The sequence below is a fragment of the Crocuta crocuta genome, unplaced genomic scaffold (genome assembly GCF_008692635.1).
Source record: "Crocuta crocuta isolate KB4526 unplaced genomic scaffold, BGI_CrCroc_1.0 scaffold50, whole genome shotgun sequence".
NCBI lineage: Eukaryota > Metazoa > Chordata > Mammalia > Carnivora > Hyaenidae > Crocuta > Crocuta crocuta.
In genome coordinates, this window is record NW_027527428.1 from 6,701,441 (window position 1) to 6,715,494 (window position 14,054).

Below are 14,054 nucleotides of genomic sequence, written 5' to 3' on the forward strand. Positions count from 1 at the left end.
CCCTCACGTGGCCCGTGTCCGTGCTCACTCAAAGACTGCGCCCCACTCATGGGTTGGAAGCTTGGTTTTGTGGGTCTCGTTCAGCTAATGTTTTTAGCTAATGATCAGATGGGCCGGGATGGCAGGGTACCCACACTCTTCACAGGTGGGAAGATGAGAACATTTCCACGGAACTTTTGTGTCAGTGACCGTATTTTCAGGAAAGGGGAGTGGACCTTTGGTCAGTGTAGACACTGAGGTCCAATAACTTACTTTAGGACCTGGAGCACATGTTTTGTAGAGGGGTGGGTGCTTAGGCACGTGGCCTCCCGCTTTGGGGTCTTAGGTCCTGAGAGCCAGCAGCTGGCACCGGCTCCTTCCTGCAAAGCAGGAGCAGGGGCCTCGTCACCCACCTGTGAAGGACGTGGGCCTGGCGTCCTCTGGGAAGGGATGGCACCTTACACAGGCTGCCGACCACGTCACAACAGAGCCCCGCTGAGTGGCTCCCGCTGCCCAGGGCCATCTGGAAAATGGGTGAGCGGTTTCTCTGTCGCCACCAGAGCCCGCGTCCCTCCTGGGGGAGAGGGCTGGTCAGCTGCCTCTGGGTCCATCACGCTGCCGGCTTTGAGGGCCATTTGCCGGCCTCGCCTGGCTCGGACAGCGTGCCAGGGCCTCGGACAGCAGAGCTCACTCAGGAGGCGAAGCACTGGGTCATGCCAGAGACACAGCGGCCCGTCCTCGCCCCAGCGCCGTGCCTGCCGCGGCCTCTCCTGGGCCATGTCTAGGTGCCAGGGCACCAGGGCTGACATCACGGCGAGGGCGGAGCCTGTCAGCCTCCAGGTCAGTTTAAGACCATCCTGCATTTGAAGAAAAGCAGAGAAGGAGGGAACAAAGCTGGCCCCTCCTGGAGCGCACCAGCCGGGTGTCAACTGGCAGGGTGTGCAGGGACGGCCGTGGCGCAGGGTGGACACGCTGTGCCCTGCAGCTCCTCCTGGGTCACCAGAATGTTCCCTCTCCGAGCCCGTGGCCCTCCCACCGACCTTCCGGTGTTTTCAACCGTGCGGCGGAGTGAACCCATCCTCCCCGAAGCAGGGGCACAGTGCCGAGTGCGCAACTCAGGTCTTCTGGGTCTGGCCCACAGTCCTGCTGTAAATGGCCTTCTGTTGACGCTTTTCCTAATGTTCCATTTACAGTCCACACTCCCTCGGGGACGGAGAGGACCTGATAGAGCCAACGTTATAATGTGGAGTAGGGGGAAGTGACTCAGAAGGGAAAGCGGGGAGACGTTTTGTGTGTGATCTTTCAAACAGCCGTGGGCAGCAGGCTCTTCGTCATCCTGGACGGCCGTCTCCTGGGCTGTGCCTGGTCTGGGTCAGGACATGAACCTGCACTTAACAAGGAAGGACCAGGACACGATGCAGAGGCTCCCTGGCTTCATGTGTAGCCCACGGGGTCGGCCTCTTTCTCATTAGCTCGGTTAGCTTCACCCCGCTTAATCTTAAGGAACTGTATTTTTGCCAAAGCCTGGACCCCGTTACCCTTAAATTGTCCTCTGGGGCCTCAGCAAGTCAGGAAGCTCTGCTTAAGGGAAAGAGAATTTTAATACAGTCTTTGTGGCTTTTCCAATCCCTGCTACTTTCTCCACAAGCCAGAGAGAATTTTCTGTGCCTGACGACTCAGAGGCATTAGCTGATGACCTTCGGTGTCAGATGAAATGTCTTCTCAGGCCAGCTGATCTGCAGCCCGTCCTGTGAGTGTAAGCTTGGAAATAACCTTCCGTGACCAGCCCCCAGGCCTTTTCTTGCCTTTTAGAAGTATAAACAGGAAGCACCGGAAGTAAGTCCCTTGATCCTTGAGGCACTGCAAGGGTGGGTGCACACGTTCGTGCAGTGGGTGACACGCCGCTGTCCACAGCCCCTCAGGCGGCCGGTGTGCAAGGAAGCCCCAGACGGAGACGGGAGAAGCTGCATGTCGTAGGAAGGAGAGAAGGAGAGTTTCCCAGGATGGCGTCAGGCCCTCCGTAGACCTCGTGAGGCATCCGGGCATTCCATCAGGAAACCGTTTGCTTTCATCGCAGCATTGTATTTATAAATAGAACTTTTGGTCTGAAAGCACAGGGTCATTCTCAGGCAACGGCAGGAAAGTACCGGCGTGTTACCATGACACCTGTTATGTATGTCGGTGGCTCCAGGACCTGGTCATCAGGTTCCTGGGCACCCGGAGCTGGAGGTTCTGCTTTTGCGGGAAGCGGCCCCACCAAGGAGCCTCGGCCCAGGAGCCAGAACACCGTCGGGCATGGGGCCGATGAAGTGAGGCCACCACAGCGGCCCCCGTGTCGCTGCAGGCGTGCACGCCCCAGACGGATGGAAACCCAGTCACCCAGGCCACTCGCCGCCGTCTCTGTGATTCCCACAGGTCCTGGGCCATCTGACATAGGGAGAATGGGCATAAAACAGAGTATGAACAAGAGCCATTCCTTTTATTAAAGTAATTTTCATTTATGTTACGCTTCTGTTGTTTCCAAATACGAATCAACAGAAAGAATCACAAGGACGATGTCATGTTTTAAAAAACCAGCACGTGACCTTCTCCCCGGGACTCTCCGTGGGCAACACTTACTTTGCAGTAACACAGTCATCACAGCACAGAGGCCGCGCCAGCAGGTGTCCTCGGGCCCCCGGCCCCCGGCTGCCTGATGAGGCCGCACCGCGGGTCCCACCAATGCCCACAGCCCGGCGGGAAGAGACGGCGCCGCGGTCGTCGTCCTGACCGGGGCCCCGGGCTGGGGGCTGCCGTGTGAGCAAGGCGCCCCAGGGCGGCCGGGGCAGGTGGGCACGCGGAGCAGGACCCGGCCTGGCGGCCGTTGCCCCCCCTGCATATGGCTCCGCTGTCCACCGGGGAACACAGGGCTCGGTTCGCGTTTACTATGTTTTCCGTGGTGGGAGGCAGCGTGCAGCGTCCGCGGAGGGTCACTCTGCGCGATGGCTCTGATCCCTGACCGGCTGCAGCCGCGCTCACGGACCTGGGTCCTCAGGCGGCTTTGTTTCCCGCGTGACAAGAGCAGTCGACTGGTCACCAACGAGGCGTCCTGTGCTTGTGCTGACACTGTGGGGTCACCGCGCCAGACGCTCTGTGGTGAACGGCACGGGCCAGATGTTTCCGCGGACCTGTCCCATTAGGTTTTGAAAGTGAGCCCAAGTCCAATGTCAGGATGCCACTGCCTCCGCCGCTCAGCTGAGGGCACAGAAGCTCCCGTTAGGAGACGACGGGATGGAAGGCAGGCCCGCACGTGCTGCTGACTTTGCCCTGCAGACCCCAGGCTCAGGAGGCCCTTCCCCCACACCCGCACCCGGCTGCCCGACCTGCCCGGGACTGGGTGCTGTCCCGACCCCTCCTCGCCTCTCCCTCCACCCCTTGCAGGGACCTCCTGAGCCGCTGCGCCATTTCCTCACCCCCACTGCATTCCAGTCCACTCTGCGTCCTCCCCACGACTTAACATGATCCACACCCTGCACCCGGCGTGTGGTCTTCGTGGGTCCTGACCTCCGGGAGCAGGGACACCCCTGATCGCCTCCACCCAGCCTCCCCTCCCCCACAGGCACAGCCCCTGTGTTGGCGCACCTGCCCCGACGCCCCTTCTCCCTCGGCCAGCAGGTTCTGGGGGCCACACCCCCTGCTGTCTTGGGTCGCTTTCTCCCCATCAGTCAGGGTCAGGTCCGCTCTGTCCCACCAACCCTCCAGCCACTGGCCGGTCCATCCCCCAGTGACCCATTGGACGCCCAGTGCTGCTTCTCTCGGGAAACCCTCCGCCGGCTCTGGGACCCGTCCTCAGGCACCCCACGCTTTCCCATCCTCTGCCTGCTTCCTGGGAACCCCACACACTGCCTCCCCTCTGGGGCCTGGCTGCCCACCGGGACGGGAGACCTTCAGGACCCCCCAAGGAGGGCAAGGGGCACACATGACCCACGGCACTTCCTGCTGTCACAGCAGATGTGACAGCGTGCTGTCTGTCCCTGCAGCGACTGGTGGTGGGAGGGGGCTCCCCACTGCCCCTAACTGTTCCCCAGCACAGCACCCACATGCAGCAAGTGCCCCGTAAACACACATTGGATGGCTGTGAGTGGCACCAGACAGAGAGTGCCTTTCGGGGACTCCGTGCCCACAACCTCAAGTGTAAATACCATGAGGGAGAGGTCTCTACAAATGACCCCATTAGAAATTTTAAACTCTAATATAACAAAGAAAACAAGAGAAAAATATGTGGCAAAGATTGATCTTTTTAATAAAGAATTCTTCCAGGTCATTAAGAAAGCCAGACATCTTAAGTAGGAAAACACGTACATATGTGACCAGTTTACTACAGAAATAGCCAATTAACCTGTGAAAAAAGGTAATCAGCCTCACTTGTAATGAATTCAGATTAAAAGGATATTTTATTTTTATGTGTCATATTGGCAAATGATAGTGGCTCGCGGGCTGCCATTGTCCAGGAGCTGTTAACTTGCTGTTTAAGAAAACCTTTGGGATTCGGTTTTGTGTTACTTCTCTTTTACAAATTAAGAAATTAAGGTTCAGGGAAGTCAAGTGATTTGTCTAAGGTCCTGTAACCAGAGAGCAGGGCAGCAAACCCTCATCCTGTGTGCTGTGATCAGCAAAGGCCCACGGGAGGGAGCACCCATGGGTGGTGGGGGACACGGCAGGGAGCATCTGCACACAGCCTGTTGGAAGAGCAGGTTGGTTCACTAGAGGGTAGTTTAGTAGTAAACGTGTTTAGCTCCAACCCTCGGATTTATCCTAGGGAAAAACTGTGTGAATATGCAGGAAAATTCCTGTTGGGATATTTATCATTGTATTGTTTGTAACAGCAAAAACCTGAGAAGAGTTTTGAAAGGTTGCAGTGGGGAAGTTTTTTAAATGAACCGGGCACTGGGGATGATACGGCCAGGTGTGCCCAGCGACAGGGAATCAAAGCCACGGTATTTTATTTAGTTTACAAAAGAGATGAGAAACACAATAATAGATTATCTAGTTTAGAATACTTAAGAGAATGCTGTCTGGAAGTTTATATATCACTGTGTCCTTGGTGACTTTTTAATGCAATTAAAAAAGTATTTGTTCTAAGACTTCCTACAGGGCCCACATTTTATACGGAGAAGGAGCACCTGCTGTGGGTAGATGACTGAGTGGAGCCGGGGCGGGCCCGGGCGCACTCGGCCAGCCCCCTGCGTCGAGCACTGCACGGCCCTGCGGTGACGCCTCGCCTTCCCCCTTTTTCAGGTGCTGTTGAGCCAGGTGCACCGGCTGCGAGCCCTCGACTTGCTGGGACGCTTCTTGGACCTGGGCCCCTGGGCGGTGAGCCTGGTGCGTGCTTCCCGCTGAGCCGGGGGAGGTGGGGCCCCTGAGACTCCGCGGTGCATCCGAGGATGTGTCCCACAAGCCGGGAGTGACTGAGGGGGGCCGGTCAGCCCGAGGGGCCCTCGAGGTGCACGTGGCTTGCGGCCTCCATCACTATAGCATCTGGCGGTTTGGTTTTGCCCTTGTGCTTTGCTGCTAAGAGCAGACGAGGCCCTCCGAGGGTGGGGACGGCGGTTCCAGACAGGAAGCCACATGTTCCTCCTGAGGCAAACCCTGGTCTCTGGACCCGGCAGGACCGGAGAAGCCGCGAAGCCTCTGGGAGCACAGGGGTGAGGAGGCCGGAGGCAGCCGCGTGCTCTGAGGGAGGCGCGTGCGTCCCCGCGGCGTTCCTGTCACACTGGAGGCAGCGACCGCCGCATCCCGAGCTACGCCCCCCGCCGCCTGTGCCGCCTGGCTCCCGAGCTGGCGCTCACGCCCTCTCTCCCGCAGGCCTTGTCTGTGGGCATCTTTCCCTACGTGCTGAAGCTGCTGCAGAGCTCGGCCAGGGAGCTGCGGCCCCTCCTGGTCTTCATCTGGGCCAAGATCCTCGCCGTGGACAGCGTGAGTAGCCTGCATCGTCCCCACAGCGCAAGGCAGTCTGGGCGGCAGCCACGAACAGCGGGGGCTCCCAGAGGTGCCGAGCGCGGCGGGTTTGCCGGCCGTGACGCCGTGTCCTCTGTCCCCCTGCGATAACCCCGCATTTCTTGTCTTACTTCACCTGGGCCCCTGCCTTCCATACCCGCGCCTCCCCCTCTTCCAGAATAAGGGAGGTGCATCCCCTCAGGGCCCAGTCCCGGTCACCTGCGCTGCACGCACGCCATTTCTGTCCCCCGCGTGCCACAGTCCCCCTCCTCCCTACCCCATCCAGTCCTCGAGCCAGAAGTGACCCTGACCACTTCCTTCTTGAAACTCCATCCTGCCCCCCCTGCCCTCTGTGACCAGCCCATGCTTTGCCCTCCCCACCCTGACCTTGGGGACCGTCTCCTCCAGCTCTGCTCTCCAGGGTCTGCCCCTCCCTGTCCTCACGGACACGGGGCTGCAGGCTCATGTCTCCTCCATGGAGCACCACACTGAGGGCCATGCTGGAGACAGGCTCATGTCCAGCAGGTCAGAGCCCTCTGCTGCAGGGGGGACGCCCCGTGCCTGAGGGGCTGTGCCATGAGGGTGAGGGCCTAGAGGTGCTGGAGGTGCCCATGGGGACCCCCTTTAGGCAGAGAGCACCCCACTCTTCAGCAGAGAGGAACCAGTAAAGAGTCAGGAGCAATGGGACAAGATCCAAGCTGTGGCTTTTAACTCTGTGGCCTCCGTGTAGAGATTGTGGGTTAGCTGAGGAGGGGCTGGGGGCAGATGTGATGGGGTGAGGGTCGGGGAGACCCCAGGTGAGGAGGACCTGCGCCCGAGGGGTGCGGCGAGCCCCCGGGGTTGGGGGTATGGAGAAAGGAAGAGCCACAGGAGGTGTGACTCACAGGACACAGAGGGGTTCCAGAGTGGGGGTGAGCGCTGGCCGGGAGCGGAGGCCCCCAGAAGAGGCCACCGTGCGCGGCACTCGGCTTCAGAGGCTTCAGAACCGTGGGTGCGGAGATGGGGAGGGAGCGCAGTGGCCGCGTGGTGACTTGCTTGAGGGAGGGGAGTGGGCTTCCTCCCTGCTGCCCCTCCTGCCGGGCACCAGAGCCCCAACCGGCCTGCCCCTCCCCAGCACACCCGGTAGGTGCCCAGGGCCCCGCGGGCTGCCTCCACATTCCACCAGGCCTCCCCCTCCCTGCCTCGGCCCTGCCTGCTGCTCTCTGCTCACCCCTGCAGCTCCAGGCCTCTGCCAGACCCAGCCCTCCCCACCTGGGTGCCGAAGCCACCCACGCACCCTGAGGCTGCCAGAGCTTTGCCACGAGGCCCAAACCTGGGGTGACGGCTGCGGGGGAACACACGTGTCACGGGCGTCCCCAGGGGACAGCACAGGTGCACCTGGGTGGTGCCATCTTCAGTGACGCTGTGCTTGGTGGTTCTGATTCTGTTTGCTCGTCTGTGTGGCCGCCTCGTTGAGTCTTGCAGTTCTGACCGTTGGCTGGTGGGCTCTTCCAGGCTTCTGCACAGCCGCTCGTGGCGTCTGCAAACAGGTCCTGGGAGGTGGCCCTGTCCCCGTCCGCCAGCCTCACTCCTTTTCCGGGCCCCCTGGTCCCTACCAGGACGTGGCTGGCCAGACGCAGTGGTCCCCTCACCTCGGGTGTTCCTGGTCTCCTTGGTCTCGGTGCTGGAAACAGCCTCTCTCCTCCTCGCTGCACCCAAGGCTAACCTTGGCTTTGGGCAGACTTGGCCCTCCCTGGGCCCAGTGCCCTGCGCGCAGCTGTGTCCACAGAACGTTCCATTGCTCGTCTGCTCTGTGATGATGACCAGGATGTTAGAGGTTTAGACAAAATATTTACCTTCCTATCTGTTGAACTCACTTCAGATAGGCAATGACTTCTGTGAAAGATTGGCCAAAACGCTAGATTAAAAAATCTGAACTTGGGCCCTCCACCCTCATTTGCCCGAGTGAGCCATGTCCCCCTCCCGTCCACCTCTCTGCGCTCCCAGCAGCGCGGTGCGAGGATGACAGCCGCGGCTTGGGACTTTGAGATTCAGAGGAGTCACAGTGTAAGTCTCGCGCCTGCCTGGCTGGTATCTGACACGCAGAAACCTTTTCGTGCCGATCGGAAGGCCTAATGTTGTGGGTGCAGAGGCCGTACCTTGTGGTCAGTTCTCTTCGGCCCCTTGCGTTTCAGAGCCACGCTCTACGTACCGGCCTCTCCCCGGGAAGTCGTTCTGAAACTCCTCTTCTCCTTCAGTGCCTCTAAGCGGTACGTTTAGAATCTTACTGATCCCGTTCCCTGGTACTGGGCCGCGTGGAGCACGTGCAAAGGTCCCTGGGAGCGTAGGCGCCCATCTCAGACCGTGGCCCGTGCGAGGAGAGGGACAGAAGAGGGGGCCCCCAGGCCCGCCTCCCTGCCAGCGGGCCGCCAGAGCCGCGGGAGCGCGGGGACGCCGCCACGACCCTGTCCTCACAGGCCCTCTACTACCCGTAGTGCCTAGAACCAGGCCGCGTGTGCGTTTGTCCAAGGAGCGTCTATTTCTGCTTCACGTTTGGTTGTGTATGAAAAGGGCGGCCCCTGTGCTGCACCGCGCTGCCGCGTGCTCGTGGGATCTGCGGGAGCCGTCGTGCTTCTGTACCCGAATCCCGCTGCCCCGCACGTCTGTCTCCAGGGGCCTGCTTATCCCTAGTGCAGGACGCGACACCCAGCCGTGAGCGCACCTGCTGCAGCACCCTCGTCCCCCACCTCCCCACCCCCCACGGTGGCCCGGCCCANTGGGATGGCCCGGGGCACACGCGTCATGCTGGCCCCACACTGAAGGCACTGCATGCGTTGAATGGCGCTCGCAGAGCTGTGCCTGCCTCCAGCTGGGAGGAGGGCCCTGGCCTGCACTGTCCCTTACATGCTTGCAGGCACAGGGGCCTTCCCGTGAACTTGTTATTTACCAGCTCTTGGCACTTATTTATTTAAAGGCAATCATCCCACTAAGAGGCATTTTGAAATATTTCCAGCTGAGACTCCATGCCATTCACCTCACCCTTCCTTTTCATGATCACTCAGATGCTTTGGTCCATGGGCTTTGGGGGAGTGGCTCCCTTCCCTCATTTGCATCCGGCCCGAAGTCACACACGGGTGCTGCCGGCGCCCGCGGGCTCTTGTGCAGCGGCACAGCTGCCCGAGTCGTTGCGCGGCCGCTGGGAGGGTCTGGGATGGCCACGCGAAGACGGAAGTCTGTGTGGAGCACAGGGCCGCTTCCTGAGGGTTGAGACTGCGGTGGCCCACGCAGGCCGGACCCCAGCTGAGGGGCGAGTCGGGGCCCGCTCTTAGGCCACGGGAATGCGCTGAGCACACACCATAGGCCATCACGGGAGGGGACCCCGAAGGACTCGGGGGGTGGGGGGGTGCCGGAATCTGCGCCTGGGAAGAAGCAGGGCCAGACAGTTCTGTGCCATTTGACCAAGGGGTGGCACACACTGTGGGGCAGGTGGCACAGAAGGCACAGCTTGGGGGGAGGAAAGCCTTCCCTGTTGTCCCACGGAATCTGCTCCCAGGAGGGTCTCTCCCCAGATCACCTGAGCACCCGCCGCTGCGGACTGAAACGACTGGGAGCGCGAGGAGGCAGAGAGCTGTGGTCCCGCAATGAGGGACAGCCCGCCGGCACCCACCCGACCCCTCGCAGACGTGAGAACCAGCCGACAAGGACGTGGACACCATTGCTAGAAGCCTGCTCTGCTTAAAAAGTTCCCTGAGACCCGAGCCCCTCAGAGGGCCGCCAGACTCTGCGGAGAGGGAAGCCACTGCACGCCGTGGAAGCGTGCGGATGGATCGACGGCCGGCTGCACACACACAACACCAGCCGTCGCATCTACCCCCACGACACACAGGGAGCACAGGAAGGTTGTTATAAAACTAAAGGAGCGTCACCACACCGAGGAACACCTGCAGGTGATCTGACGTGTGTATTCGAGCAGCTGATGCTGCCAGCAGAAGAAACATCTCAAGAAACGGGCTCAGAAATGTCCAAATGTTCCAATTTAATGACAACTAGAAACCCACAGACCCAGGAAGCTCCGTGAATCCCACACACAAGGAATGTGAAAACCACCCCAAGTCATAGCCGAATTGCTCAATAACATGATATATTTAAGAACTGGAAGCAGCCTATAGAAGAGAAGGAGCGGGAAGACGGGCTACCAGCCAGGGGCCACGCCAGCAGGGGGCGGCGGGCTTGCAGCGCCCGAATGTCCCCAAAGAAAAGCCGCCAGCCTGGCCTTCTGTGCAGCGCAAGACGGTCTCCTCAGGGACGGCAGAGCAAGGACTCTGTAAGACACTTGACACTGGAGGGTTGCGCCCCCAGCAGACCCACGTGATGAGGGACGTCAGCGAGGGTCCCCAGGTGCGCACGCAGGGACAGGAGCGCCACAAATAAGTGTGACTCCTTGCACCTTAAATCTCCATCAAAGATAATCTACTGTTGGAACAGAGAGTAACCGCCGCGCGCTGGGCCATCTGTCGCATGTGCACACGTGTCGTGTGCGGTCACTGCAGGGACGAGGGGTGAAAATTGAAGAAACGCTCCTGTCAGCTTCTCGCACTTCATGCGAGGTGCTACCGCCTGGAGGTGGGCCATGAGGAAGAGGCAGTGCGCACACCTCAAGGCCCTCACTGACGTCTTATTTACAGGGAGAGCCCCCTCGCCAGCAGAAGAGGTCACCTGAAACCGTAAATATGTCCTAGTAACACACAGAAAAGAAGATAAGGATAAGGGAACCAGGACCAGATGGGACAAGTAGAAAATCACAGGCGCGTGGATTTGAACGTGACCATCTCGGTGACCACCGTGTAAGCAGCCCAGCAGCCTGGCTAGAAGGCAGAGGTGGCCGGACGGACCTAGGAAGCCGGAGCAGACCGTGTCCCGGGGGATAAAGGACAGTGCGCGGTGCTCGCGGAGCCTGTCACCGCGGGACTGGGACCATCCTAGGTGCTGATCCACGCAGGGCAGGGTTTCTGAGCGTGTGAAGGGAGCCCCGGTGGAGCTGCCCAGAGAGGTGGAGCCCCCCCGCCCCGGCCCGTACCTGGCGATGCCGGGGCTCCTATCTCCATAGACAGCGCAGCAAGCAGAAGGGAATCCCGTGAGGAGGAGGACGCGCCACCCAGCCCCGCGGACCGCAGCTGGGCAGTGACACGGCCCTGCGCACGGTGTGTCCTGCGGCCACAGCGCAGCCGTGGGGAACAGGAAACCTCCCAAACATGTGGGAACGAAGCACGCTTTTAAACAAATAACTTCTTAAATGTTTAAATTATAAGATAAAATTTTAACAAGCAATGTAAATATAAAATGCATAAAACATTTAAAATATATAGATGTTATATACATAACATAAATATTTATATAAAATAATATGTGTACCCTTAAATATTTCTGTATAAAATACAGAGAGGGGATTACATCAAACTACAAAGCTTCTACACCAGCAAAGAAACCATTCACTAAATGAAAAGGCAGCCTGTGGAACTGGAGACAATATTTTCAAACCATCTATCCGACAAGGGGTTAATACCCAAAATATATAAGGAACTCCTATAACTTCATAGCAAAACCACAAACAATCCAATTGAAAAAGGGACAGAGGACCTGAGTAGACCTTTTTCCAAAGAAGACACACAGACGAGCAGCAAGTCTGCGGGAAGATGCCCCATGTCACTCCTCAGGAAACACAAACGGAAACCGAAACCACAGTGAGACATCACCTCGCACCCATCACATTGGCTGTCAACAAAAACACAGTTGTCACGTGTTGGCGAGATCATGGAGAGAACGGAACAAAGCAGGCACTGTTGATGGGAGAGTAAACTGGTGCGGCCACTGGGGAGAGCGGTGTGGAGGCTCCTCCGGAAATTAGAAATGGAGCCTCCGTCCGATCCGGCGTTCTCACGAGTGGGCATTTAACCAGAGGGAAGGAGCCCCAACCCCAGAGAAACACCTGCAGCCCACGTTCACCAAAGCGTTATTCACAGAGCCACACGTGGACACAGCCCTGAGCAGATGAATGGACACAGAGAGGGTCTCGTGCGCGCGCGCGCAGCACAGGAGACGAGAAGAAAAGCCTGCCGTCTGTGACAAGATGGTTGAACCTGGAGGACACTTGCACAGTGAGATAAGCTACAGAGAAGGACAGATACCGCCTGATCCCAAGCACTTGTGGACCCTGGAAAGGTCAAACTTACAGAACCGCAGAGAGAGATGGTGGTTGTGCGGGCTGCCGGTGGCAGACACAGGGAGGTGTGAGGGGGAGAGCACGCACCTCCGGCGCTGCGTGGCGCTGGGCTGCGACGTGCCCCCGGTGGCCACAGTGACAGTACCACGCGTGCACTTGAGAGTCGCTAGCACGGTAGACCTTAAGTGTTCTTATCACACCAAACAAAATAACTGAGTTAGCAGACGTGTTAATTAACCTGATTGTGGTGATCATTTCAGGACGGACGTGTGTGTCAAATCCTTACACTGAACATACAAAAATTGTGTGTATTTTCATTCGTCAATTATACCTCAGTGAAGCTAGGAAAAATATGTATGTGTGGCTTATAATACAACATATAACTTTTAGTCATATAGTTTATTATATCAACATTTATATGAAAATATAAAGTCAATGAAATAAAATGTGTTTAATAATTTTTTTCAGAAAGGTCTGAAGGGAAGAAAAAATACCTTTAACTGAGTGGCAGTGAAAACCCAGTATCTCAGGATTTGTGGGGCACAGCTAAGCAGGGCTGAGAGGGAGATTCACACTACTACAGTGCAGCCATTGGGAACAGGGGAGGTTTTAAATCTTTGACCTCAGCCTCAACCTTCAGATATTAGTGAAAGAAAAGCAGATTAAGCGTGAAGGAAGTAGGAGAGAGGAAGTAAAGATCACAGTGGAAATCAATGCAAAAGAAAACAGAAAAGCAATAGAGAAAATCTGTTCGAGCAGAAGCTGGTTCTCAGAGCAGATCAATAAAATGAGTAAACAGCTACCCAGATGCTGATCTCATTTCCACTGGTTATACACCCATTAGTGTTACTGCTGGATTGTAGGGTGGTTCTATTTTTAAGTTTTTGAGGAACCTCTATACTGTTCCCAGAGTGACTGCACAGAGAAAAACAGACGCCAATTCCCAAATCAGGAATGAGAGGTGGCATCGCTGAAGGTTCTAGAAACATTAAGGGAGTAATACGCGAATATTAGGAACAGCTCACTGCCAGAACACTCAGTAAGTTTGATAAAAAAGACACATCCCTTGAATGACACAAGTTTCTCATTAAAGAAGTGAGTCAGACTAGTACTGTATCTGCCAAGAAATTGGATTTGTAGTTTGAAACATTCCCGCAGAGAAAACTCCAGGTCCAGTGGCCTCGCTGATGAATTCTGGCGAGCGTCACTGAGGGAATGGATACAAATCAGCACTCTGCTGTGTCGTTCCACTGCTGGCAGGAAGGGCCTGGTACCGATCCAGACAGACACTTCTCAGACCAGCGTTGTTGTGAGGACTGATGCAAACACTCCAAATAAGACTTTAGTAAATCAGGGGCGCCTGGGGGGCTCCATCGGCTGGGAGCCCCACTCTTGTTATCAGCTCAGGTCGTGATCTCACAGTTGTGGGATTGAGCCCCACATCGGGCTCTGTGCAGACAGTGCAGAGCCTGCTTGAGATTCTCTCTCTTTCTCCCTCCCCCCTCCCTCTCTCTCTCTCTCTCTCTCTCTTTCTCTCTCTCTGTACCTACCCCTTCCCCACTCGCATGTGTGCATGCTCACTCACTTTCTCTCTCTCTCAAACTGAATAAACTTAAAAATATTTTTAAAATTTAAATTTAAAAAAGCTTTAGTAAATCAAACTCAGCAACATGTAAAAAGGCTAAAACTCATGACCTAGTAGAATTGATTTCGGGAATGCAAGGTTGTTTAGTGATTGAAAAAAAATCACTGTAATTTACTGCATTGACAACAAAAAAGGCCATATTATCATTCTCAATAGACACAAAGAAAGCATTTGACCAAATCTAAAAGCTATTTCAGATTTCAGACTTTAAAAAAAAAAAAAAAAAAAAAAATCTCTCAGAAACCCTCAAAAAAA

At 56.8% G+C, this 14,054-nt stretch overlaps 1 protein-coding gene across 2 annotated transcripts in view; it reads left to right on the plus strand.

Annotated features, from left to right (window-relative positions):
* The window catches only part of RPTOR (regulatory associated protein of MTOR complex 1), a 325,821-nt gene that overhangs the window by 234,725 nt on the left and 77,042 nt on the right, over positions 1-14,054 (plus strand). For both annotated transcript variants that reach the window (XM_077755327.1, XM_077755330.1), the window contains exons 12-13: positions 5,257-5,340; positions 5,824-5,934. In XM_077755327.1, coding sequence (XP_077611453.1) covers positions 5,257-5,340; positions 5,824-5,934 — 195 coding nt within the window. The remainder of the gene's footprint in view (positions 1-5,256; positions 5,341-5,823; positions 5,935-14,054) is intronic.